This window comes from Chiloscyllium plagiosum, unplaced genomic scaffold (genome assembly GCF_037043375.1).
Source record: "Chiloscyllium plagiosum isolate Xiang-an unplaced genomic scaffold, Cpla_swu_hap1 HiC_scaffold_5, whole genome shotgun sequence".
Classification (NCBI taxonomy): Eukaryota; Metazoa; Chordata; class Chondrichthyes; order Orectolobiformes; family Hemiscylliidae; genus Chiloscyllium; species Chiloscyllium plagiosum.
In genome coordinates this window covers 479,946-506,799 of record NW_028270143.1, presented here as the reverse complement: position 1 = coordinate 506,799, position 26,854 = coordinate 479,946, and the positions used below count along the sequence as shown (strand labels likewise).

Sequence of the window (26,854 nt, the reverse complement as noted above, 5' to 3'; positions counted from 1 at the left end):
CATCATCCGCCGTCACTTCCGCCACCTCCAAACAGACCCCAGCACCAAGGATATATTTCCCTCCCCTCCCCTATCAGCTTTCCGTAGAGACCACTCCCTCCGCGACTCCCTTGTCAGATCCACACCCCACACCGACCCAACCTCTACTCCCGGCACCTTCCCTTGCAACCGCAGGAGGTGCAACACTTGCGCCCACACCTCCCCCCTCACTTCTCTCCAAGGCCCCAAAGGAAACTTCCATATCCGCCACAGATTCACCTGCACCTCCACCCACATCATCTACTGCATCCGCTGCAGCCGGTGTGGCCTCCTCTATATTGGGGAAACAGGCCGCCTACTTGCGGAGCGATTCAGAGAGCACCTCTGGGCCACCCGGACGAACCAACCCAACCACCCTGTAGCACAGCATTTCAACTCCCCCTCCCACTCCACCGAGGATATGCAGGTCATTGGACTCATCCACCGCCAAACCACAACAACGCGACGGTCGGAGGAGGAGCGTCTTATCTTCCGACTGGGAACCCTCCAACCACAGGGGATGAACTTGGACTTCACCAATTTCTTCATCCCCCCTCCCCCCACCTTGTCTCAGCCGAATCCCTCCAGCCCGGCACCGCCTTCCTGACCTGCAGTCTTCTTCTTGACCTCTCCGCCTCCATCCTACTCCGACCTATCACCCTCACCTTGACCTCTTTCCACCTATCACATTTCCAACGCCCCTCCTCCAAGTCCCTCCTCCCTACCTTTTATCTTCTCCTGCTGAACACTCTCTGCTCATTCCTGAAGAAGGGCCTGTGCCCGAAACGTCGAATCTCCTGTTCCCTGGATGCTGCCTGACCTGCTGTGCTGTTCCAGCAATAAAGTTTCAAGCAAGTTATTGACCTCGTTATAATATTGACTACACAGCAGGGAAAATAGGTAGCTACTTTACTTGATCGATGCGACGAATAGTGTCCTACAGATCTCTGTTGGGACTTTAACCATTTGCTGTATCTTACTAATACTTTGCTGTATTTTACTAGTATTTTGATGGCACGAACAGCCACATATCCAGGTTTGCTGGTAGCTTAAAGATGTCAAACTGGAAGCCACATAAATAGAATAGCTTAACTATGAAAAGATATTGAATATTAAGTGAATATTCAAAACTGTCACAAATGGATTTCAATGTAGGGAAATAAAACTCACTCAATTTAGATCTAAATAGAATAATGACACTCTAAGTAATGAAAAGCTGGGAACAGTGATGATTCAGAGAGACTTGCTGGCCAATGTATATAGGTTTAAAACATTATGGAATAAGAACAGAAAATAATGGAATACTGTTTGTATCTAGAGGACTGCAATACAAAGGATAAAAGTTATACTTCAGTTGTACAAAGGACTGTTTTCAGTTGTAGGGACTGCACCTTAGGAAATTATACGGTCTTGGAGATATTACAGTATAGAATTAACAGAATTATACCTAGACTCCAAGTGTTATATTGCACAAATCACAGTTTTGTTTCTAGGGAATAAGAAGATTACAGAGTAATTTAAACAAAGGTCTGAGATATTAAGAACAACTGATACGATAGAAAGTATTTCTGTTATTTCAGGTGCTTAGGTTTAGGGGACGTAGCCTAGACAATAAAGCCATGTCTTTCAATATTAAAGTTAAGAAAGATTGGTAGAAATTTGAAAGCTGTTTTATTCCTTCATGAAAGGTGGGTGTCGCTGGCTAGACCATTGACCATTCCTAATTGCCCAAAGAAGGTGGTGGTGGTGAGCTGCCTTCTTGAACCACTGTGACTTAGGGTTTAGGGATGACCACAGTGCCAAGTCAGGATGGTCTGTCACTTGGAGAGGAAATTGTAGGTGTAGTGATCCCATGTACTTACTGCTGTGGTGCTTTTAGGAGATGGAGGTCACAGGTTTGAAATGTGCTGTCCGAGGAGCCTTGTAGTGTATTTTGTATATGGTACACATTGCTGTTGCTGTGTATTAGTTGTTGAAGAATTTAATTTGAAAGATGGTGGATAGGGTGCTAGCCAAGTCACCTGCTTTGTCTTAGATAGAACATAGAACTTTGCAGCATGGGAATGGGCCCTATGGCTCATGATGTTCTGCTGAACATGACACCAAATTTAAACTAATCCCTTCTGCCATCCCTTGATCCATATTCCTCTTTTCCTTGGGTAATGGTGTCAAGCTTCCTAAGTGTTGTTGGAGTTGTTCATCTAGGCAAGTGGAGGTTATTCTATCACATTCCTGACTTGGGACAGGGACTGGGGAGTCAGATGATGAGTTACTTGCCACAGAATTCCTAGCCTGTAACCTACTGTTAGGGCACAGTATGTAAATTGCTGGCCCAGTTTAGTTTCTGATTAATGGTGACCCAAAGGATGTAGATAGTGGGGAATTCAAGGGAGATGATGACATGGTGGTCATGTCACTGGATCAGTAATTCAGAGTCCCAAATTTATGTTTGGGGGTATGTCTTCAAATCCCAACATGTCAAATGGTGAAAATTTAAAATTGATAACAAAGCCAGAATTACAAAAAAGCTAGTATAGCAACAACCATGGAACCATTGTTGTAAAATCTCACCTTGATCCGAAAGTGCTTTAGGGAAGAACATCTGCCATTCTTACTTTGGCTAACATGTAACTGTAGACCCACAACAATGTTAAACATTTTGTGAAATGGCTGAGCAAGCCACTAAATTCAAGGGCATTTAGGGATGAGCAACAAATGCTGTCCCAGACAGTAATGCTCACATCCCATGGAGAAATTGGTAAAAGTAAACTATCAATGAATGCAAGTTTGGTCGCTGAGCTGGAAGGTTCATTTTCAGATGTTTCATCACCATAGTGGGTTACATCATAAGTGAGCTTCCAGTGAAGCACTGGAATTAGTGACCCGCATTCTGTTTGTGTTTAGGTTTCCTTGTGTTGGTGATGTCATTTCCTATTCCTGGTAAATGGGGTCTAAGTCAATGTGTTTGTTGATAGAGTTCCGGTTGAAATGTCATGATTCTAGGAATTCATGTGTGTCTCTCTGTTTGGCTTGTCTTTGGATGGATGTGTTGTCCCAGTCGAAGTGGTGTCCTTCCTTATCTGTAAGTAAGGATACTAGTGAGAGTGGGTCATGTCTTTTTATGGCTAGTTGATGTTCATGTATCCTGGTGGCTAGTTTTCTGCCTGTTTGTCCAATGCAGTGTTTGTTACAGTCCTTGCAAGGTATTTTGTAAATGACATTAGTTTTGCTTGTTGTCTGTATAGGGTCTTTCAAGTTCATTAACTGCAGGTTGGTGGGTTTGTGTGCTACGATGTTGCCAAGAGATCTAAGTAGTCATTTACAAAATACCTTGCAAGAACTACAATGACAAGCCAAGCAGAGACACGCACGTGAATTCCTAGAAGCATGGCATTCCAACCAGAACTCTATCAACAAACACATTGACTTAGACCACCTTCTGAGAAAAAGAACAGGAAATGACATCACCACAGGAAATGACGTCACCAATCCAAGGAAACCTAAGCACATAAATAGAAAGTGGGTTGCTAACACCAGTGCTTCACCGGAGCCTCACTGATGATATTACCTACTATGGTGACAAAGCTTCTGAAAATGAACCTTCCAGCTCAGTGAACAAACTTACATCCAGAACCTTAACACTGAGCTACAAATCTTCTCAACTCGCTAATAAAATATCAATGCTTACGCCATTGAATGTCAAAGGGTAATGATGAGATACTCTCTTATTGGAAGTGTGAACATTGTCTGGTACTTGTGTGGCATGAATGTTACTTACCACATACACATCCAAGCATAGATGTTGTCCAGGGCGTTTTGCATATGGACATTGACTGCTTCACTATCTGGGATGTCACAAATGGTGCTGAACATTGTACAATCTTCTGAAAATATCCCCACTTCTGGTGGTTGGGTGAGCACGTTTCTCTGAGGAATGCCTACAGAGGAGTCATTTCAAACAGCCACAATCATTATATTTTAAGTTACATCTGATTCCAACCAGTAAGGGGTTTCTCCCAGATTCTCATTGACTTCAGTTTCACAAGGCAAAAGTGAGGACTACAGATGCTGAAAGTTTCACCTGCACATCCACCAATGTCATTTACTGTATCCGGTTTCCTCTACACTGGGGAGACTGGATGCCTTCTCGCAGAGAACATTAGGGAACCTCTCCGGGACACCCACACCAATTAACGCCACTGCCAAGGATATGCAGGTCCTGGGGCCTCCTCCACCACCACTCCCTCACCACCTCATGCCTGGAGGAAGAATGCCTCATTTTCTGCCTTGGAACACTTCAACCCCAGGGCATCACCAATTTCCTCATTTCCCCTCCCCCCACCTTAGCCCAGTTCCAACCTTCTGCTCAGCACCGTCCTCATGACCTGTCCTACCTGCCAATCTTCCTTCCCATCTATCCGCTCCACCCTCCTCTCTGACCTATCACCTTCATCCCGACCCCCATCCACCTATTGCACTCTTTGCTACCTTCTTCCGAGCCACACCCCCTCCCATTTATCTCTCCACCCTGGAGGCTCCCTGCCTCCATTCCTGATGAAGAGATTTTGCCCAAAACGTTGATTTTCCTGCTCCTCGGATGCTGCCTGACCTGCTGTGCTTTTCCAGCACCACTCCAATCTAGATTCAGTTTCACAAGGGCTATAGGATGTCATATTCTTCAGGACTGAAGAAGAGTCACTGGATCTGAAAAGTTAACACTGATTTCTCCCAACAGATGTTGCCAGACCTGCTGAGTTTTTCCAGCATCTTCTGTTTTTGTTTCTGATTTCCAGCATCTGCAGTTCTTTCAGCTGTGTGCTAAATGCTGCCTAGATATGAAAGACAACTACCTCTGGAGTTCAGCTTATTTTGTCCATATTTGGACCCAGGTTGTAATGCAGTCTGGAGCTTTGCTTGGTTGGATTTGACCTGCTTTTTGTAGACAACACATACCTGGGGAATTTACCACATTTTCACATAGATGCTAGTGTTGTACAATACTGGAACAACTTGGCTGGGGTCATGGGAAGTACTGGAATACGTCTTCATTACTGTTGTTAGTCCCCAAGCCTTTTGGATATCCATCGAATGAAAGAAATTGTTTGGAGATTGGTATCTGTGATGCTGGGAACCTGAGGAAGAGGCTGAGATGGATCATCTACTCAGCAATTTTGGCCAAAGATAGATGGAAGTGCTTCGGCCTAATGATTTGCATGAATGTGCTGGACATCCCCATTGATGAGAATAGGGCCAATTTGGACCATCCACCTCCTATTAGTTGCTTAATTAATTCATTCAAAAATGGATGGTTGGAGTGCAGAATTTAGATCTGATAGATTGTGCAATTAAGTATCCCTGTCTTCCACAAACAACAATTAATTGTAGGATAATTGTTGATTTTTAACTCAGATTGATTAATAAAAGATATCCAGTCATTTCAATGGAGCTGGAACACATGACCTTCTAACTCAGCTGGGAGTACTATCAACTGGGTAGAGAGAAATATGAACATGGCCTAACGCAACATGCAAAAGTCAGGATACAGTCAATGCAGCACTTGTCCCACACTGCACTGAAATGTCAGCCTAAATTTTGTACCTGCATCTCTGGAATAGAACTCTCAACTGTTTGACTGGAGTCCTGAGTAATAACTGACACAGGAAATGTAAAGTTCATTCATGCATTGATGAAATGATAATGGCACCAGGCTGATAAAACTGATATTATTTTTCTTTTCATCAGATTTTGGAAAAAGACAGATTTCAGTACACTTTTATCTACTTTTCCTGTTACTACTTCAAAAGAATTAATAAGGTTAGTGAAGTGTGACCTTTTGTTAAAAATTTTAGCTATTATTCATATTTTTGATATACTAGATGTTTCTCTATTATGTCATTGATGATAGGAAAGATAACTAAATTGTTACTCAAATGTTAAGCTACTTCGCCTATGCTTCCCTAGACTTATTCCATCTTTTAAAATAAAGGAATTATAGCTACTAGTCTGTTAATGTTTCTAGCACTATTCCCTTTACTAATGAACATAAATGTAACAGTGCTTCAGTTGTCTTTCCCCCGCTCATTTTACTAAGTGCAGACACCTTTTAAATTTGACTAATTTATCATTTATCTTCCCCCTTCTATTTTTAATGCTTAATTTTATTTTCAAGTTTCTTCTTTTAATGTCATGTCCTTTTTTAATTTTATGTTACCTTTTTACTCTGTACTCAAATCACCAAACACACTTTTACACAAGTGATTGGAAATTTGGAACCATTTCCTCTTAATTAAGATTAGATTCTCGGACAATTAACATTCTCAAAACAGATTAATGAAGTTTGCTTGATTAAAAAGAAAAAGGGTTAGAAATAGGTTCATAGGGAGTTTAAACATGGGCACAATCCAGTTGGGCCAAATGGCCTATTGAAATGCTGTAATCTATGTATGGTTTTAAAGAATCCTGTGGAGGGTTTTAAGGAATATGAATTAAAAGCAAGTACTGTAATTGAAAATGATTGAATGCCAAAACAGATCCCAAGATTAAAAGCATGACCCCTGTTCCCATTTACTCGAAGTAGTTCTTTGGGAATCATCCTGAGGCATTTCAGTGCAATAAGGTGCTACTCAACTGTTTCTTTGCCTAAGCTTTAATTAATTCCCTAAAAGCTGAGATGTTTGAAAATGGCACTTCCCATTTTTGGATTGAAATGCAACTTAGGCTCAGGAGTCAGGATGGTTTTCTTTTGTCATTTTGAGTGTGAATGGATCAAATATGTGGGAATTTTGGGATGGTTTCTCCTTGTTGCTTGGCTTTTTTGTATTGTTTATGGGACATTGCTGTGTGCAAATTGTCTGCTATGTGCCTTGCATTTCAGTAGTTTCTACACTATCAAAAATATTGATTGTAAAGCACTTTGCAACAACCTGAGATAATAAAAGCCACTATGTAAATGCTGGATCTTTCTTTGGCTGTATAGTCGGTATAAGAAACAATATTTCAGATGATTAATTGAGTGGGTAAAATTGTGGCAATCAGATTTCAATAAAGGGTTATATAAGATCATTAATTTTGGACCAAAAATAGGATAATGTTGAAAAGCCAGGAAGTGAAGAGCCAAAGAAACTCGGAGGCCTATACACATTAAGTGTGGTGATTGAGTATAAAATGTAGTCACAGACAAAAATAGAAATTGATAGAGAAACTCAGCAGATCTGGCAGCAACTGTGGAGAGGAAACAGTTTACGTTTCAAATTCAGTGACCCTTCTTCAATTCTGTTCTTTTGGTTTGAGAGTTTATACCGTGGAATATTGAAGGTGAAATAATTATTTGATTGAGGCTTTAGCATTTTGAAAGTAATTGTTAGGATATATAAGAGAGAGACTCTTGCTGATGGTATGAGATCGAGGACAAGAGAACAGAAATTTAAAATCAGAGACATTTGAGGGAAGAGGTTAGGAAGCATTTTTTCATGCAATGGGTGGTAGACATGTGGAGCTCTCTCTGCATAAACAAAATAGATGGAAATTGATACAGATCTGTACTAGCCAAGACATTTTGGATGGAGATCAACCATGATCTTCGTGAATGGTGGAACAGGCTCAAAGGGTTGAACACATTGCACTTCTGTTCTTTGTTCTTGTGAATTTAATTAAGAACGTTGAGAATCAGGAGTGTGACTACAGTGTTGCATAATATATACAGAGAAATTAGTTCACTCAAATAATTTTTCGATCAAGGAACATAAAACAAGCATTGTCAAGCAATTGTTTTTCTCAACATTATTAGTTTGTTATTAGTTTCATTATTAATCCAATGAAAAATATCAACTTTGAATTGTCCTGAATCAACTGTTTTAGGCAAAAGTAATTATAGTAATTGCTTTAGCATTAGACATTGCAAATTGTTTACGAGCCTCTTGTGTAGCAGAAAATAATAATGCTCAGTAATTATTATAAATAATGGTGATAAAAGCAGGAAATGCTGGAAAGACTGTAGCAGGTCAAGCAGCATCAGTGGAGAGATAAACACAGGTAATGTTTTAGACACAATCACAGTCGGGAAATGTTAGACGTGATTGATCGTAAGCAAATACAAGGCTGGGGAAAGCGTATGGGGATCGGAGGCAGCAGTATTAGGTGGAAAGGGAAGTTAAAAAGGCTAATGTGTGATAAGATGGAAGACGAGACTTACTACATGTTGAAAGAGATGATAGTGGAAGTCAAAAACAAGAATGAAACAAGTAAAAGGACAAAAGGTTGTTGCACAGCTCTGTAGTTGGAAATCAGCATGATCATTAGCACCTCCTGGGGCTGAACTTTTGTGGCTTTTCAAAATGGAAATGAAACAAGATGGAGTATCAATTTTAAGATGCTGATCCCAGTATGGACAATAATAAGGAAGGTTTAAGTTCCAACTGCCTCAGACGTCCGTCATAAAAATCCGAATTGGCAGCACAGGATTCCTATTCCACGCTCCACTGAGGCCAGTTAAACTTAAAAAAAAGTTACAAATTAAAACTTGTTAAAAAGCTTGTTTACACATTGTTAAAGGAGGCAGGTGGGATATTTTATGAAAGTTTTGGAAGTTGTCCATGGACTGAGTGAGGGTGAGTATACAGATTGTGGATTACTGCAGCCAATAAGGTCTGGACACATGGCAAGGGCTTTTCCTTGGTACTGCATATATAGCAGTGAGAGTGAGTGCACAGCACCCAAGCTTTGAAAACAAGTTAGGCATGCTCCCTGGAATCATGGATGCAAAGGAATAAGTAGTCAAGGACAATGAGTGGCCACCTGCTGTGAAGGAAGACTGCAGGCAGCAGTGGAACATGTGGCAAAAAACAGCAACACTTTTCATTGGAACATTTCCGGAGGGCAAAGAGAAAAGGAAGGCAGGAAGACAATTGAGGCCAAACCTTAAATACAGGATCAACTGATAAAGGCTAAGCTATTTGGAGATGAATTAGGCTGAATGAAACTGTGAATCTCAAGACCGATGACAACAGAGATTTGCGAGCTTATCACTGAAGATCTCTAAGCAATGCCCTGGTCAATCATTGTAAAAGTCACTGTGGCCTTGAACATCATCTTTTTGGGCTACTAAGGATTAGCTGCAGACCTTAGTAGTGTTATCAAAAATGTCTGCACACCACTGCATCTTTCTGATCACTGATGCGCTCTTTGCCAGAAGTTAACTACATGTTCATTTACTGACCAAAACCATTAGGTTTTTCCCTCTGGCTTCCCTCGGGCATTATTGATTGCAACCATGTAGCTGTCAAGACACCCAGTGACTTGTGAGTGAGGTTCAGCACAGGGAAGCCTTCCTCTTCCTCAGCATCCATATCTGTGCTTATGTTTCTACCAACCATCACGACTCCTCCATTCACAGCCAGTCCAGACTGCCTTAGCACTTTACTCCAACAGCAACTGCCCCATCCCACTAAAGTATATAGATGGATCCTAGTGCACATGGGATATCCCTTGAAGAGATGCTGACTAGCACACCAACCCCCCAATCCGAACCCTGAAGATGCGAGTTGATTGAACCCAGCTGAGATGGTAAAATTGGTTCTATTTATCTTTATTCTAAATGGCTCCTGTGTAGCTTCCTTGGGGGCTGTGGTAATGTCAGAGCATGGAACTGGAAAAGCAGAGCCTGTCAGACTGCATCCAAGGAGCAGGAGAACTGAAGTTTGGCTTCTGCCCAAAATGCCAATTCTCCTGCTCCTTGGATGCTGCCTGACCAGCTGTGCTTTTCCAGCACCGTGCTCTTCAACTCTGATCTCCAGCATCTACAGTCCTCACTTTCTCCGGGCTGTGGTAATGTCCCTCGCTCTGGGTCAGGAGGTCTCGGTTTAAATCCCACCTGCTCAGAATTGTGAGATAATATATCGGAACAAGTTGTTTTTTTTATATAAAAAGGCTCCTTCTGTGATTTTCTCAAGGGCTAACACTTGATTTTCAGAGACACCTTTTTCATTCTCTCTCATTTTATTACATTATATGGTTATATAGTACCATTATCTCCTGTATTTGTGTTGACCTTTTCTTTTGGGGTTTTCTTCTTTCATCACAAGTTAACTTGAAAGAGTGTATTAATAATAATCATGCCCCACTGTTTTACTAGCTGTCACAGAATGTATAAAATTTCAATTAGACAAGCAAGCTAATCAGTTTGCCTCACTGCTGTTCAGCACAAAAGCAATTCACATTAGGTTTCATCATTGACAGAAAATAACTATTTATTATAACACACTTAACTTTAATAAATGGTAAAGAAAAGAAAGGATAGCTTGTCTAATACTTTGCGATTTAACCTATATCCCTTTTAAAAACTCCAAATGCGCACATACATACACATAAACACACACACATCCCCACACTCCCAAGCTGTTAAGACCGACAATGCCACGACCCACTGAACATGCAGTTCAGTGCACAATGATGCACTGCAATCAAGCTCCATTAATCCTGGAATCATCACAAATGGGAAAATTTGATTAAACCACTGAATTACCCAATTTTACCTAACTGCCTAATTCAGCTTTAAAATTATACATCAAGCTTTTTTTTTATTAACAAGACAATAACTGATTTAGTCTTACCAAGCTGTTTTTAAGAAATGACATGAATTATTGACATGTACTCTATAACTTAAACTCGACCCCTTTTTGAAATTCCCAAACACAGAAACTGAAATACAAAGAGGCAAGACCACAAATATTATGAGTTTGGGAGGAGAAAAAATGTCAAATACAATCCTAGCACCTGTTCAGACCACCGATGTTGATGAGTTGTTTTCTTTCAGTTACCTCCACTTCCTTTCAGTTCTTTGCTCATGAGACCAGGTTGTTTGCACACTCATGCTGTTTTTCATTCACTGGTTCGGAGGTTAACCCTTTCAGTGCCTCTGTAGGTGTTTTTTTTCACCTGTTTGTTTTCAACAGGCAATTTGGAGAGACAGCACTTTAAAGAAAAAAATTGGATGAGAACAGTTTTGAAGAGATTTTCTGTTACTTTTCTACACAAGCAAGAGAGAGACATAGATTTAGGTGCTTTCTCTTTGCCGACTTGATATTTTGCCTCAAATACAAGACTGTAGGCCACCTGTCCAGGAACTAATCATAAAATTATGCTGAACACTCCTGACAATCCCAACTGGTAGTTTTTGAAAAACCAATCAAAAGACTGTTGCAAAACTGATTCTCACACTCTCTCTCTTGCCCCCTTGCTTTGTCTCACTCCAAACAAAAGTGGTATTTGGCACAGATAGTATTAGAATCTCAAGGGTAATTAAATTGTCTAGGAGAAAGTGAGGTCTGCAGATGCTGGAGATCAGAGTTGAGTGTGTTGCTGGAAATGCACAGCAGGTCAGGCCGCATCCAAGGAGCAGGACATTGACATTCCTCATGAAGGGCTCGAAACATTGATTCTCCTGCTCCTCGAATGCTGCCTGACCTGCTGTGCTGATTAAATTGTCTGTCCTTTTTCATTTCAGCATTGATGATGTCTGTGAAGCAATGGTTGATTTTCCACATTGGTTAATCTGGTGTGCTCGGTCTTTTCTAGGTCAAGTTCTTTCTTTTAAACTTTCTTGGTATTTTTTGTCTTTTCACTAACGCTGGGAGAAGTGGGGAGAGAGAGCGCGGTGTTTTCAGTTTGGGTCTCTTGAGGTCTTCAGTTACCACCTACACATTTGTAAACTGCAGCTTGACCCGTCCAAAGGTTGTTGGCAGGTAGTTTTCCCTTAACTCAAGGAGAAAGTGAGGACTGCAGATGCTGGAGATCAGAGCTGAAAATGTGTTGCTGGAAAAGCGCAGCAGGTCAGGCAGCATCCAAGGAGCAGGAGAATCGATGTTTAGGGCATGAGCCCTTCTTCAGGAATCTGCCCGGGCTCATGCCTGAAACATCGATTCTCCTGCTCCTTGGATGCTGCCTGACCACCTGCCCTTTTCCAGCAACACATTTTCAGCTTCCCTTAACTCAAACCCTGGTACTGCTCAGTAGCAAAGCAACAATCTCACTGCTTCAGACAAGCATTGTTTTGCACAGCTTGCCTTTACACAAGTTGCAAATCTTTCTTGGTATTTGAGCTACATAGTAGTTCAACTTCTATTTCAGTTTGAAGTCCAAAAAGGGGAAAAAATACTTTACACTTGAGAAAGAGTTAGCAAAATTGTTTATATACATAATTTGGAATCTATAAATAAAATGTTTTTGTTAATTTATTTCATATTTCATTTTCAAAAGGAAAATACTAAATATTTAGTATGAAGTAGCCGATTGGGAATAAAACAAAATGCAAGTTCAGTTTAAGATTAGACTTTAAGTTACAGCCCAAAATAAAGATGAGCAAATAAAATTTGTTGCTAACTTGAAATAGGCTGTAGATAATGAAGGTAAATGTATTGTGATTATAATTAAGTCCTGTCTATTCAATATACAGTCTTCAAACTCATCCATACTTATGTGCTGAAAGACCATAAAACTGTAAGATGTAGGAGAAGTAAACCATTTAGCCCACTGAATCTGCCTTCCCATTCAATGAGATCGTGGCTGACCTGATAATGTTCAAATCCACTTTCCTGCTTTTTCCTGAACCCTTGATTCCCTTACTGATGAGACAAATCAAATAATGCATTCACTTGAATCTTGAGACTCTGTCAAAATTCAAAGCATTACTGGTTGGAATGACAGCAGCATGGCCAGCAGCTCCATTAGCCTCCCCTATCTGGCTGAAATTTTGTATCCAGCAACTTGTCCCTAACTTGCTGAACCAAAATGATAGTAGATTTCCTGGTTTAAGTGGTAAATAACTCTTAAAACAGTGTAACAAGTATTTTTCAAGGGAAACAATCAAACTCTTTCCTGCCCACCTCCAAACTGGCTCAGTATGTACTGACTGGTTGGAATTCAGACCAACTCCCAATGTCAGGCATTTACAACAATCGTTGGTAGCTTGCTTTTAAAAATTGTAGCAATGCCTTCAACAAACACTAGTTTTTAAAGCAGCACATTCCCCATTTCAGTCCATAAACACAATTTTAATTTTAATCCATTTCCCCCGAGGCATCCCACCCAAAAACAGATTGAATCCTTGTTTCTTCCTCCTGTGTTGAAAACTCAGCCACTACTGTCTGAAAAGCGTAGCAACATGGTTCTGATGTGAAATTATAGCAGTCAGTATGTGATCCAGAAGACTGTCCAATACAGTAGTTGAAAAATATGATGGTCCTCAAGCCAATGTTGAGCATCATGGTAACAGTATAGGAAGCTTCAGACCGAGGTCAGAGTAGGTGTGGTTGAGAGAAGTCACAATCATACTTATTGATTGAATGGAGTCACTCACCAGAGTGATCACGCAATTTGTGTTTGGCCTTCCAAGTGTAGATGCAATCCATAACATTTCTATTTACTGCTCATGATAAGTCGAAAGAAGTACAGGTGAAGCAAATAAATGTTGGAGTTGATTCTACCTGGTTGTCAGAGAGGAAATAGTCCCTTCTGTTAGGCACGGCTGTTATGTTTCAGTTTTTATGGTTAAATAAATTGAGTTAGCATTTAAAGCATGAAATTAAATTCATTAACAATGTTACTCTGCAGCTTAGAGAATTTAATCAGGCCACTGGATAGAATCGGTGCCCAAAGATGGTTTTGATTCCAAAAATAGTTATTCTGACATAACATAATATTTTTCTCAGATACTGGCGTAAATGAAGCTCCTCCTCAAGATCTAGGGAATGAGGAATGTCCTTAGGCTGGGCAATTTCCAATCAAGTAATTAAACCTTTACTTTAACTATTCAATTGCCTGTTTTCTGTTGGTTGGGGGGTGGGAGTTACTTGAAAGATTGGTGTTCAATCAGGAATTCAGTCATGTCCTTACAAACTGGGCATTTACAAATAATAAAGGTTGTAAATTATCTAAAGTTATAAATCACGCAATCCTAATATGCAGGTTAAAGAAAAAACATCAAGAAACTTCATCTGTAGAGTTCTGTTGGGAAAAAAATCTTTGGCCAAGCAGTCTCCCTACCCCCACCCTCCTCTAGCTTATCTCTCCACGCTTCAGGCTCTCTGTCTTTATTCCTGATGAAGGGCTTTTGCCCGAAACGTCGATTTCGCTGCTCCTTGGATGCTGCCTGAACTGCTGTGCTCTTCCAGCACCACTAATCCAGAACTGTTAGTAATTGCCCAACTTGTTAAGGGCAGCTAAATATGGCCAATAAATGCTGGCTCAGCTAGTGAAGCCTATGTCCCACGACAGAATAAAAGAAATTGTTCAAAGAGCAGCAATAACTTAATGCTAAAATTTTAAACTGTGCTTCGGGAATTGTGTGAGAAGTTTTACCCCCTTCTCACCATTGTGCATGAACAACTTTGGCATTATCCTTATTGAATCCACCTTCACAGTTACCATTAACTGTAGACTTGCCTTGACTTGTCGGCAAAACAAGGCTTATGAAAATATTGATTCACCAGTAATAGGAGAATAGAGTCATGTTGCATGTTTCAAGGCAACTTTCATGGGAGGACAGGCACAAGACTACCAGAAATTTTTGTGGTTACTTTGGTCTGGACTTTATTACTTCCAGCAATTTCCAGGCTTTCTTGCATGACTTCTGCAATACCAGCCAGTTTTCATTACTGTTATCAGAGTTTAGAGGAGTGTACTGATTTACTCTCATTCTGCTGGTCACAAAATATATTTAAATGTTGCCAAATACAAAAGTGTCTGTAAACCAGATTTCTTTAATAACGGAATTATTCACTTATTATAAATTAAATCAACAAAGATGAAAAATTGATTAACACATTTTAAAATATGAAAGCTTAAATATTAACATTTCTATAAAAGTTAAAACCAGGTCTATAACTCTAACATACACATTAAAGCAAAATAATCAAAGAACTTTATCTGCAGAGCTCAATTTAAAAAAAAACTTTGTCCAAGTAATTGTTAATAGTTGAATAAAAAAAGAATAATAAGGTATGGAATGTTCCAGTGGATTTCACTGGCATCTTGGTACACATTGTGCATCTGCGATCTATTCAGAAGCTGTTCTAAGACTAGTATGTAAGATGCAATGAATGTTGTTCTGCAGTGATCTGTACTGGGACCTCAAGATGTTACCATTGATGTAACTGACTTGGATTAAGATATACTTGCTAAATTTACTGATGACATGAAGATAGGTAGGAAAGTAAGTTATGAAGAGGACATAAGCAGACTACAAAGGGATAAACATATAGATTGAGTAAGTGGACAAATCTGGCAAAAGGAGTTTAATGTGGGGAAATGTGAAATTTCCATTTTGACTGGAAGAATAAAAAATAAGCATATTATCTAAATGGTGAGCATTCTTTTTTATTCATTCAAGGGATGTGGATTTCACTGGCTGGGCCTGCATCCATTGCCAGTTCCTAGTTGGCCTTGAAAAAGTGATGCTGAGTGGCTGCTTTGAACTGTTTTAGATACACTCTGGTTTAGGTACACCCACAATGCTATTAGAAAGGGAGTTCCAAGATTTTGACACCTTGGCACTGAAGGAACAACAATATATTTCCATGCCAGAATGGTGAGCAGTTTGGAGGGGAACATGGAAGATCATAGTGTTACTATATATGTATTGCTCTTGTTCTTCAAAATGGTAGAGCTTGAGGATTTGGAAGATGGTGTCTGAGGAACTTTGCTAATTTTTCCAATGCATCTTATAGGTGGTACACTGCCACTACTGTGTATCGGTGATTATGAGAGTGAATGTTTGCGCATCTGATAAAGTGGCTGTTTTGTCCCGATTGGTGTCAAGCTTGTTGAGTGTTGTTGAAAGTACACTCATCCAGTAAAGTGGAGAGTGTTCTATCTCATTCCAGACTTGTGCCTTGTACATGCTTTGAGTCAGAAGTTGAGTTATTTGCTGCAGAATTCCCAGCCTTTGACCTGACTTTTTGTAGCCACAGCATTTAATGGCTTGTCCAGTTCAGTTTCTGGTCAATGGTAACTTTGAGAATGTTGTTGGTAGTAGTGTCACTGAATGTAAAGAGACAATGGTTAGATTTTCTCTTCTTCCCTTGGACATAGGTAAAAATAATGACCGCAGATGCTGGAAACCAGATTCTGGATTAGAGTGGTGCTGGAAAAGCACAGCAGTTCAGGCAGCATCTGAGGAGCAGGAAAATCGACATTTCGGGCAAAAGCCCTTCATCAGGAATACAGGCAGAGTGCCTAAAGGGTGGAGAGATAAATGAGAGGGTGGGGTTGGGGAGAAAGGAGCATAGAGTACAATAGGTGAATAGGGGTGGGATGAAGGTGATAGGTCAGAGTGGATAGGTGGAAAGGAAGATAGGCAGGTAGGACAAGTCATGGGGACAGTGCTGAGCTGGAAGTTTGGAACTGGAGGAGGGAAATTGCGGTCTCTAAAGAAGGAGGCCATCTGGTGTGTTCTGTGATGGCTCTAAAGAATGAGGCCATCTGGTACAGCAGACCATCTGTGACACCTCCCTCCCTTCCTGGATCTCTCCATCTCCATTAATGACGACTGCCTTGACACTGACATTTTTTACAAACCCACCGACTCCCACAGCTACCTGGATTACACCTCTTCCCACCCTACCTCCTGCAAAAATGCCATCCCGTATTCCCAATTCCTCCGCCTCCGCCGTATCTGCTCCCAGGAGGACCAGTTCCATCACAGAACACTCCAGATGGCCTCCTTTAGGGACCGCAATTTCCCTTCCCACATGGTTAAAGATGCCCTCCAACGCATCTCATCCACATCCTGCACCTCTGCCCTCAGACCCCATCCCTCCAACCGTAACAAGGACAGAAACCCCCCAGTGCTCACCTTCCACCCTACCAACCTTTGCATAAACCAAATCATCCGCCGACATTTCCGCCACCTCCAAACGGACCCCAACACCAGGGATATAGTTCCCTCCCACCCCTTTCCGCCTTCTTCAAAGACTGTTCCCTCCGTGACTACCTGATCAGGTCCACGGCCCCCTACAACCCACCCTCCCATCCTGGCACCTTTCCCTGCCACTGCAGGAATTGCAAAACCTGTGCCCACACCACCTCCCTCACCTCCATTCAAGGCCCCAAAGGAGCCTTCCACATCCATCAAAGTTTAATCAGCACATCCACCAATATCACATTGTATCTGTTGCTCCCGATGCGGTCTCCTCTACATTGGGGAGACTGGACGCCTACTGGCAGAGTGCTTTAGGACACCCATACCAATCCACCACACCGCCCTGTGGCCCAACATTTCAACTCCCCCTCCCACTCAGCCGAGGACATGGAGGTCCTGGGCCTCCTTCACCACCATTCCCTCACCACCCGACGCCTGGAGGAAGAACGCCTCATCTTCTGCCTCGGAACACTTCAACCCCAGGGCATCAATGTGGACTTCACCAGTTTCCTCATTTCCCCTCTCTTTCTCCCCCCCCCCCCCCCCACCCCAGTTCCAAACTTCCAGCTCAGCACTGTCCCCATAACTTTTCCTACTTGCCTATCTTCCTTTCCACCTATCCACTCCACCCTCCTCTCTGACATATCACTTTCATTCCACCCCCATTCACCTATTGTACTCTGTTATCTTCTCTTGGACATAGTCATTGCCTGGCACTTGTGTGGTGCAAACGCTGGTTGTCACTCAGCAGCCCAGGCATAGATATTGTCTTGATCTTGCTTCATTTAGCCATAGCCTGCTTTAGTATCTGGAGTTTCACAAACTGGGTTGAATGTTGCGCAATAATCAGCAAACATCCCACTTCTGACATTGATGTAGCCTTGATGTCAAGGGTATTCACTCTCCTCTCCCCTCTGCCTTGACCTCAGGAAGGTAATTAATGGAGCAGTTGATGGTGATTGGTCCTAGGGCACTACCCAGAAAACGTAGAGAGTGGCATGACGGCTCAGTGGTTTGCACTGCTGCTTCACAGCGCCAGAGACCTGGGTTTAATTCCAGCCTCGGGCAACTGTCTGTGTGGAGTTTGCACATTCTTTCCGTGTCTATGTGGATTTCCTCTGGCTGCTCTTGTTTCCTCCTACAGTCCAAAGATGTGCAGGTTAGGTGAATTGGCCATGTTGAATTGCCCATAGTGTTCAGGGATGTGTAGGCTAGGTGCATTAGTCAGGGGAATTGTAGAGTAATAGGATAAGGGAATGGATCTGGGTGGAATACTGTTTGGAGGGTTGGTGTGGACTTGCTAGGCTAAATAGCCTGTTTCCACACTGTAGGGATTTTATTCTATACTTTATTCTGTCCCCCTTACCCCTCCGTATCCTGGTTTATGATTCTCAAAGGTCTGATATTCAGGTATAGCATATAGTTAGGAAAGCTTGTATAATGATTGTTAAGGGGAGGATTGAATACATAAGTAGGGACGTTCTACTTGAGTTATGCGGGGCTCTGTTGATATGACTAGTTTTAGTTTCTTTAATTAAGGAAGGATGTAAATAGGTTGGAAGCAATTCAGAGAAGGTTTACTGGACTGGTATTTGGAAGAAGCAGTGTGTCTTTTGAGCAAACGTTGAACAGGCTAGGCTTGCATCCACTGGAATTTAGAAGGTGACTTGATTTAAACATATAGAATCCTGATGGGACTTGACAGAATGGATGTGGTAAGAGTATTTCCTCTAGTGGGAGTATCTAGAGCTATAAGTCACCATTTCATAAGAGATTTGTCATAAATGAGAAATGTTTTCTCGAGGTTAGTTGAGAGACCTTGGAATTGTTCCTCAAAAGATAATGGAAGCAAATCTTTTGAATATTTTTAAGGCAGAGGAAGATAGATTCTTGGTAAGCAAGGAGGTAAAAGGTACTGGGGTTAGGCAGGAATGTGGAGTTCAGATTACAGTCAGATCAGCCATGATCTCATTACATCGCAGAACAGGCTCCAGGAGCCAAATGCCCCACTCCTCCTCCGAATTCATTGATATCTCAGTTTGCAAATCCAAGGAGTTCTATAATCTTCAATGCTCCAGTGTCAACTCAGCAAAATAGTCTCTCCTAATAACTGTTTCCAAAAAGAAATGTTCTTCCAGTAACTTCTTGAATAAGTCCAGGCATCTCCATAGTTTTTCAAATAAAACAATCTTTGCAAACCTTTAAACATTAGTGCTCAAAAAGTAATAGTAGTGAAAGTGCCTTCATAAAATTACTTTCCCAATTTACAACTGGAAACAACTGGAGAAAGACTGAGCAGGTTAAATTCCCTAAACTCCAAAGTGCATACATAATCCTGTGGATTGCAAAAATGCTTTGTGCATAATGAGATGTAAACAAAAGAATACTGTCCTACTACGAATGTGCACTTTGCTTGTATCAATCTGACTGAAATTGTGCAGGTCAATCTTCCACAATGGTTTTCTCCATTCAATTAAGAAGATCATGAGTGCAAATCAGGTAGAGCAATATTTTAAACATCACTCAAAATGTGAGAAGCTGTTCCATTTCTTCATGAAATCTTCATTTCAAAAGTCTCAGAAGTTACTTCCTATAATAAGGTAGATTACACAGTTTCTATTTTATGCATGCTTTTAATAAGCTCCCATTTAAGAGGCTAGCATATAAAGATTGAGTGTATTTAAGATTGGGTGTAATGTACTGACGTAGGTAGAGAGCAGGTTGGCAGACAGGAAAAACAGTTATTTTCTGAGTGATAAACAATGACTAGTGGGGTATTGCAGAGATCAGTGCTTGAACCTAGGCTGTTCAGAATATATATTAATGATTTAGATGAGGGAATTAAATGTAATTTCTCCAAGATTGCAGATGACACAAGGCTGGGTGGGAAGGTGATCTGTAAGGAGAACGCAGAGAGGCTTTGATGTGATTTGGACAAGTTGAGTGAGTGGGCAAATATTTGACAGAGAAAGTATGTTGGAGGAATTGATGTAATTGAAGGCTGATAAATCCCCAGAGCCTGATAATCTGCATCTCAGAGTACTTAAGAAAGTGTCTCTAGAGATAGTGGATGCATTGGTGATTATCTTCTAAGATTCGTTAGACTCTAGAACAGTTCCTATATATCCTAGAATCCCTATAGTGTGGAAGCAGGCCATTCAATCCTGCAAGCTCAAACTGACCTGCCCAGATCCACCCAACTAGCCTGTCCACCAAGCCTGCACATCCCTTGACACAATGGGCATCCCTGATGAAGAGCTCCGGTTCAAAACATTGATATTCCTGTTCCTCAGATGCTGGCTGAGCTGCTGTGCTTTTCCAGCAACACACTCTCAATTTAGCACAGCCAATTCACCTAACTTGCACATCTTTGGACTGTGTGGAGGGTAGCTAATGTAACCCCACTATTTAAAAGGGAGGTCGAGAGAAAACAAGGAATTACGGAACAGTGAGTCTGAAGTCAGTAGTTGGGGAAGATGTTGAGCCCATTATCAAGGATTCTGTAGCAGAGCACTTAGTTGTAAAATCTGACATAGTCAGCATGGATTCACAAAAAGGAAAATCTAATTTTTCGTTAATCTACTTGATTTCTTTGAGGATGTAACAAGTAGGGTTGATTTTGGAGCCAGTGGATGTGCTTTATTTGGACTTTTAGAAGGTCTTTGACTTCCACAGAAAAGATTAATGTGTAAAATTAAGATGTATGGTATTGGGGATAGCATATTGAAGTGTGTAGAGAATTGGTCAACATACAGGAAACAGTAGGAATAAATGGGTCTTTTTCTGAATGGCAGACAATGATTAGTGGGGTATCACAGGGCTCGGTATTATCCTAGCTATTCACAATGTACGTTAATGATTTAGATGATAGAACTAAACATTATTTCTCAAGATTTGCAGAGTCATAGAGATGTACAGCATGGAAACAGACCCTTCAGTCCAACCTGTCCATGCTGACCAGCTATCCCAACCCAATCTAGTCCCACTTGCCAGCACCCGGCCCATATCCTTCCAAACCCTTCCTATTTGTTTACCTATCCAAATGCCTCTTAGATGTTGCAATTTTACTAGCCTCCACCACACCTCTGGCAGCTCATTCCATACACGTAACGCCCTCTGCGTGAAAATGTTGCCCCTTAGGTCTCTTTTATATCTTTCCCCTCTCACCCTAAACCTATGCCCTCTAGTTCTGGACTCCCTGACCCCAGGGAAAAGACTTTGTTTATTTATCTTATCCATGCCCCTCATAATTTTGTAAACCTCTATAAGGTCACCCCTCAGCCTCTGACCCTCCAGGGGAAACAGCCCCAGCCTGTTCCAGTCTCTCCCTGTAGCTCAGATCCTCCAACACTGGCAACATTCTTGTAAATCTTTTCTGAACCCTCTCAAGTTTCACATCATCTTTCTTATAGGAAGGAGACCGGAATTGCATGCAATATTCCAACAGTGGCCTAACCAATGTCCTGTATAGCCGCAACATGACCTCTCAACTTCTGTACTCAATACTCTGACCAATAAAGGAAAGCATACCAAACGCCGCCTTCACTATCCTATCTACCTGCGACTCCACTTTCAAGGAGCTATGAACCTGCACTCAAGGTCTCTTTATTCAGCAACACTCCCAAGGACCTTACCATTAAGTCCTGCTAAGATTTGCTTTCCCAAAATGCAGCACCTTTCATTTATCTGAATTAAACTCTATCTGCCACTTCTCAGCCCATTTGGCCCATCTGGTCCAGATCCTGTTGTAATCTGAGGTAACCCACTTCGCTGTCCACTATACCTCCAATTTTGGTGTCATCTGCAAACTTACTAACTGTACCTCTTATGCTCGCATCCAAATCATTTATGTAAATGACAAAAAGTAGAGGGCCTTTCCAAATACATGTACATCCTGTCCCTCAGGATTCCCTCCAACACCTTGCCCACCACTGAGGTCAGGCCCACCGGTCTATAGTTCCCTGGCTTGTCCTTACCACCCTTCTTAAACAGTGGCACCACGTTTGCCAACCTCCAGTCTTCCGGCACCTCACCTGTGACTATCGATGATACAAATATCTCAGCAAGAGGCCGAGCAATCACTTCTCTCGCTTCCCACAGAGTTCTCAGGTACACCTGATCAGGTCCTGGGGATTTATCCACCTTTAACCGTTTCAAGACATCCAGCACTTCCTCCTCTGTAATCTGGACATTTTGCAAGATGTCACCATCTATATCCCTACAGTCTATATCTTCCATATCCTTTTCCACAGTAAATACTGATGCAAAATATTCATTTAGTATCTCCCCCATTTTCTGAGGCTCGACACAAAGGCTGCCTTGCTGATCTTTGAGGGGCCCTATTCTCTCCCTAGTTACCCTTTTGTCCTTAATATATTTGTAAAAACCCTTTGGATTCTCCTTAATTCTATTTGCCAAAGCTATCTCATGTCCCTGTTTTGCCCTCCTGATTTCCCTCTTAAGTATACTCCTACTTTCTTTATACTCTGAGGATTCACTCGATCTTTCCTGTCTATACCTGACATATATGCTTCCTTCTTTTTCTTAAACAAATCCTCAATTTCTTTAGTCGTCCAGTATTCCCTATACCTATCAGCCTTCCTTTCACCCTAACAGGAATATACTTTCTCTGAATTCTTGTTATCTCATTTCTGAAGGCTTCCCATTTTCCAGCCGTCCCTTTACCTGCGAACATCTGCCTCCAATCAGCTTTCAAAAGTTCTTGCCGAATACCGTCAAAATTGGCCTTTCTCCAATTTACAATTTCAACTTTTAGAGCTGGTCTATCCTTTACCATCATTATTTCCTGAAGACTGGAGGTTGGCAAACGTGGTGCCACTGTTTAAGAAGGGCGGTAAAGACAAGCCAGGAACTATAGACTGGTGAGCCTGACCTCGGTGGTGGGCAAGGTGTTGGAGGGAATCCTGAGGGACAGGATGTACATGTATTTGGAAAGGCAAGGACTGATTCTGGATAGTCAACATGGCTTTGTGCATGGGAAATCATGTGTCACAAACTTGATTGAGGTTTTTGAAGAAGTAACAAAGAAGATTGATGAGGGCCGAGCAGTAGATGTGATCTATATGGACTTCAGTAAGGCGTTCAACAAGGTTCCCCATGGGAGACTGGTAAGCAAGGTTAGATCTCATGGAATACAGGGTGAGCTCGCCATTTGGATACAGAACTGGCTCAAAGGTAGAAGAGAGAGGGTGGAGGGTTGTTTTTCAGACTGGAGGCCTGTGACCAGTGATTAGATTAGATTACATTACATTACAGTGTGGAAACAGGCCCTTTGGCCCAACAAGTCCACACTGACCCGCTGAAGCGTAACCCACCCATACCTCTACATTTACCCCTTACCTAACACTACGGGCAATTTAGCATGGCCAATTCACCTGACCTGCACATTTTTGGACTGTGGGAGGAAACCGGAGCACCCGGAGGAAACCCACACAGACACGGGGAGAACGTGCAAACTCCACACAGTCAGTCGCCTGAGGCGGGAATTGAACCCGGGTCTCTGGGGCTGTGAGGCAGCAGTGCTAACCACTGTGTCACCGTGCCACCCACAGTGGAGTGCCAATGGAGGAGGAAGTGCTGGAGTGTCATTTACATAAATGATTGGATGCGAGCATAAGAGGTATAGTTAGTAAGTTTGCAGATGACACCAAAATTTGAGGTGTAGTGGACAGCGAAGAGGGTTACCTCAGATTACAACAGGATCTTGATCAGATGGGCCAATGGGCTGAGAAGCGGCAGATGGAGTTTAATTCAGATAAATGAAAGGTGCTGTATTTTGGGAAAGCAAATCTTAGCAGGACTTATACACTTAATGGTAAGATCCGAGGGAGTGTTGCTGAACAAAGAGACCTTGGAGTGCAGGTTCATAGCTCCTTGAAAGTGGAGTCGCAGGTAGATAGGATAGTGAAGGCGGCGTTTGGTTATGCTTTCCTTTTATTCGTCAGAGTATTGAGTACAGGAGTTAGGAGATCATGTTGCGGCTGTACAGGACATTGGTTAGGCCACTGTTGGAATATTGCGTGCGATTCTGTTCTTCCTATCGGAAAGATGTTCTGAAACTTGAAAGGGTTCGGTAAAGATTTACAAGGACGTTGCCAGGGTTGGAGGATCTGAGCTACAGGGAGAGGCTGAACAGGCTGGGGCTGTTTTCCCTGGAGCGTCAGAGGCTGAGGGGTGACCTTATAGAGGTTTACAAAATTATGAGGGGCATGGATAGGGTAAATAGAAAAAGTCTTTTCCCTGGGGTGGGGGAGTCCAGAACTAGAGGGCATAGGTTTAGGGTGAGAGGGGAAAGATATAAAAGAGACCTAAGGGGCAACTTTTTCACGCAGAGGGTGGTACGTGTATAGAATGAGCTGCCAGAGGAAGTGGTGGAGGCTAGTACAATTGCAACATTTCAGAGGCATTTGGATGGGAATATGAATAGGAAGGGTTTGGAGGGATATGGGCCGGATGCTGGCAGGTGGGACTCGATTGGGTTGGGATATCTGGTCGGCATGGATGGGTTGGACTGAAGGGTCTTTTTCCATGCTGTACATGTCTATGACTGTGGCTATCGATGATACAAATATCTCAGCAAGAGGCCCAGCAATCACTTCTTTAGCTTCCCACAGAGTTCTCGGGTACACCTGATCACGCCCTGGGGATTTATCCACTTTTAACCGTTTCAAGACATCGAGCACTTCCTCCTCTGTAATCTGGACATTTTGCAAGATGTCACCATCTATTTCCCTACAGTCTATATCTTCCATATCCTTTTCCACAGTAAATAATGATGCAAAGTATTCATTTAGTATCTCCCCCATTTTCTGTAGCTCCACACAAAGGCCGCCTTGCTGATCATTTGAGGGGCCCTATTCTCTCCCTAGTTAGCCTTTTGTCCTTAATATATTTGTAAAAACCCTTCAGATTCTCCTTAATTCTATTTGCCAAAGCTATCTCATGTCCCCTTTTTGCTCTCCTGATTTCCCTCTTAAGTATACTCCTACTTCCCTTATACTCTTCTAAGGATTCACTCGATCTCTCCTGTCTATACCGTACATATGCTTCCTTCTTTGTCTTAACCAAATCCTCAATTTCTTTAGTCATCCAGCATTCCCTATACCTACCAGCCTTCCCTTTCACCCTGACAGGAATATACTTTCTCTGGATTCTTGTTATCTCATTTCTGAAGGCTTCCCATTTTTCAAGCCGTCCCTTTACCTGCGAACATCTGCCTCCAATCAGCTTTCGGAAGTTCTTGCCTAATACCGTCAAAATTGGCCTTTCTCCAATTTAGGACTTCAACTTTTAGATCTGGTCTATCCTTTTCCATCACTATTTTAAAACAAGTAGAATTATGGTTGCTGGCCACAAAGTGCTCCCCCACTGACACCTCAGTCAACTGCCCTGCCTTATTTCTCAAGAGTAGGTCAAGAAGGGCTCATGCCTGAAACGTCGATTCTCCTGCTCCTTGGATGCTGCCTAACCTGCTGCGCTTTTCCAGCAATTCATTTACAACTCTGATCTCAAGAATCTGCAGTCCTCACTTTCTCCAAGTTTTACACCTCTAGTAGGTACATCCACATACTGAATCAGAAAATTGTCTTCTATATAGTTAAGAAATTCCTCTCCATCTAAACCTTTAACACAATGGCAGTCCCAGTCGATGTTTGGAAAGTTAAATTCCCCTACCATATCCACCCTATTATTTTTACAGATAGCTGAGATCTCCTTACAAGTTTGTTTCTCAATAACCTTCTGACTATTGGGGGGTCTATAATACAATCCCAATAAGGTGATCATCCCTTTCTTATTTCTCAGTTCCACGCAAATAACTTCCCTGGATGTATTTCCGGGAATATCCTCCCTCAGCACAGCTGCAACACTATCCCTTATCAAAAATGCCACTCCCCCTCCTCTCGCCTCCCTTTCTATCCTTTCTGTAGCATTTGAATCCTGAAACGTTAAGCTGCCAGTCCTGCCCATCTCTGAGCCATGTTTCCATAATTGCTATGATATCCCAGTCCCATGTTCCTAACTATGCCCTGAGTTCATCTGCCTTCCTGTTCGGCCCCTTGCATTGAAATAAATGCAGTTTAAGTTATTAGTCCTACCTTGTCCCTGACTGTTTGACTCACTTCTTCTATTCTCAGCTGTACCCATCTCAGATCGATCTCTTTCTTCACTATCTCCCTGGGTCCCACCCCCCCCCCCCCCCCCCCCCCCCCCCCAACCTTACTAGTTTAAATCCTCCCAAGCAGTTCTCGTAAATTTCCCTGCCAGTCTATTAGTCCCCTTCCAATTTAGGTGCAATCCATCCTTCTTGTACGGGTCATTCTACCCCAAAAGAGATTCCAATGATCCAAAATGTGAATCCTTCTCCCATACACCAGCTCCTCAGCCATGTATTCATCTGCTCTATCCTCCTATTCCTGCCCTCACTAGCTCGTAGCACTGGGAGTAATCCAGATATTACTACCCTTGAGGACCTCCTTTTTAAATGTCTGCCTAACTCTCTGTAATCTCCCTTCAGAGTCTCAACCTTTTCCCTTCCAATGTCGTTGGTTGCAGTGTAGACAATGACCTCCTGCTGGCCCCTCTCCCCAGTGAGAACATTCTGCACCCTCTCTGAGACATCCTTGATCCTGGCACCAGGGACACAACACGCCATTCTGCTTTTTCTCTGCTGGCCCCACAGAAACGCCTGTCTGTACCTCTGACTACAGAATCCCCTAACACAATTGATCTCTTGGAAGCCGACATACCCCTCGTTGCATTAGAGCAAGTCTCAATACCAGAAACTTGGCTGTTCGTGCTACGTTCCCCTGAGAATCCATCACCCCCTACATTTTCTGACGTAAAGCTATGTCAAAAGGCGATCTGTGAGGAGAAAGCAGAGATGTTGGAGTGTGATTTGAACAG

The 26,854-nt window shown here is 42.2% G+C and overlaps 1 protein-coding gene across 7 annotated transcripts in view; it reads left to right on the top strand.

The window, feature by feature from the left end:
* The window catches only part of LOC148149855 (uncharacterized), a 338,979-nt gene that overhangs the window by 1,745 nt on the left and 310,380 nt on the right, over window positions 1-26,854 (top strand). For all 7 annotated transcript variants that reach the window (XM_087986890.1, XM_087986894.1, XM_087986892.1 and 4 more), the window contains one exon: window positions 5,761-5,832. In XM_087986890.1, the coding sequence (XP_087843016.1) occupies window positions 5,761-5,832 (72 nt within the window). The remainder of the gene's footprint in view (window positions 1-5,760; window positions 5,833-26,854) is intronic.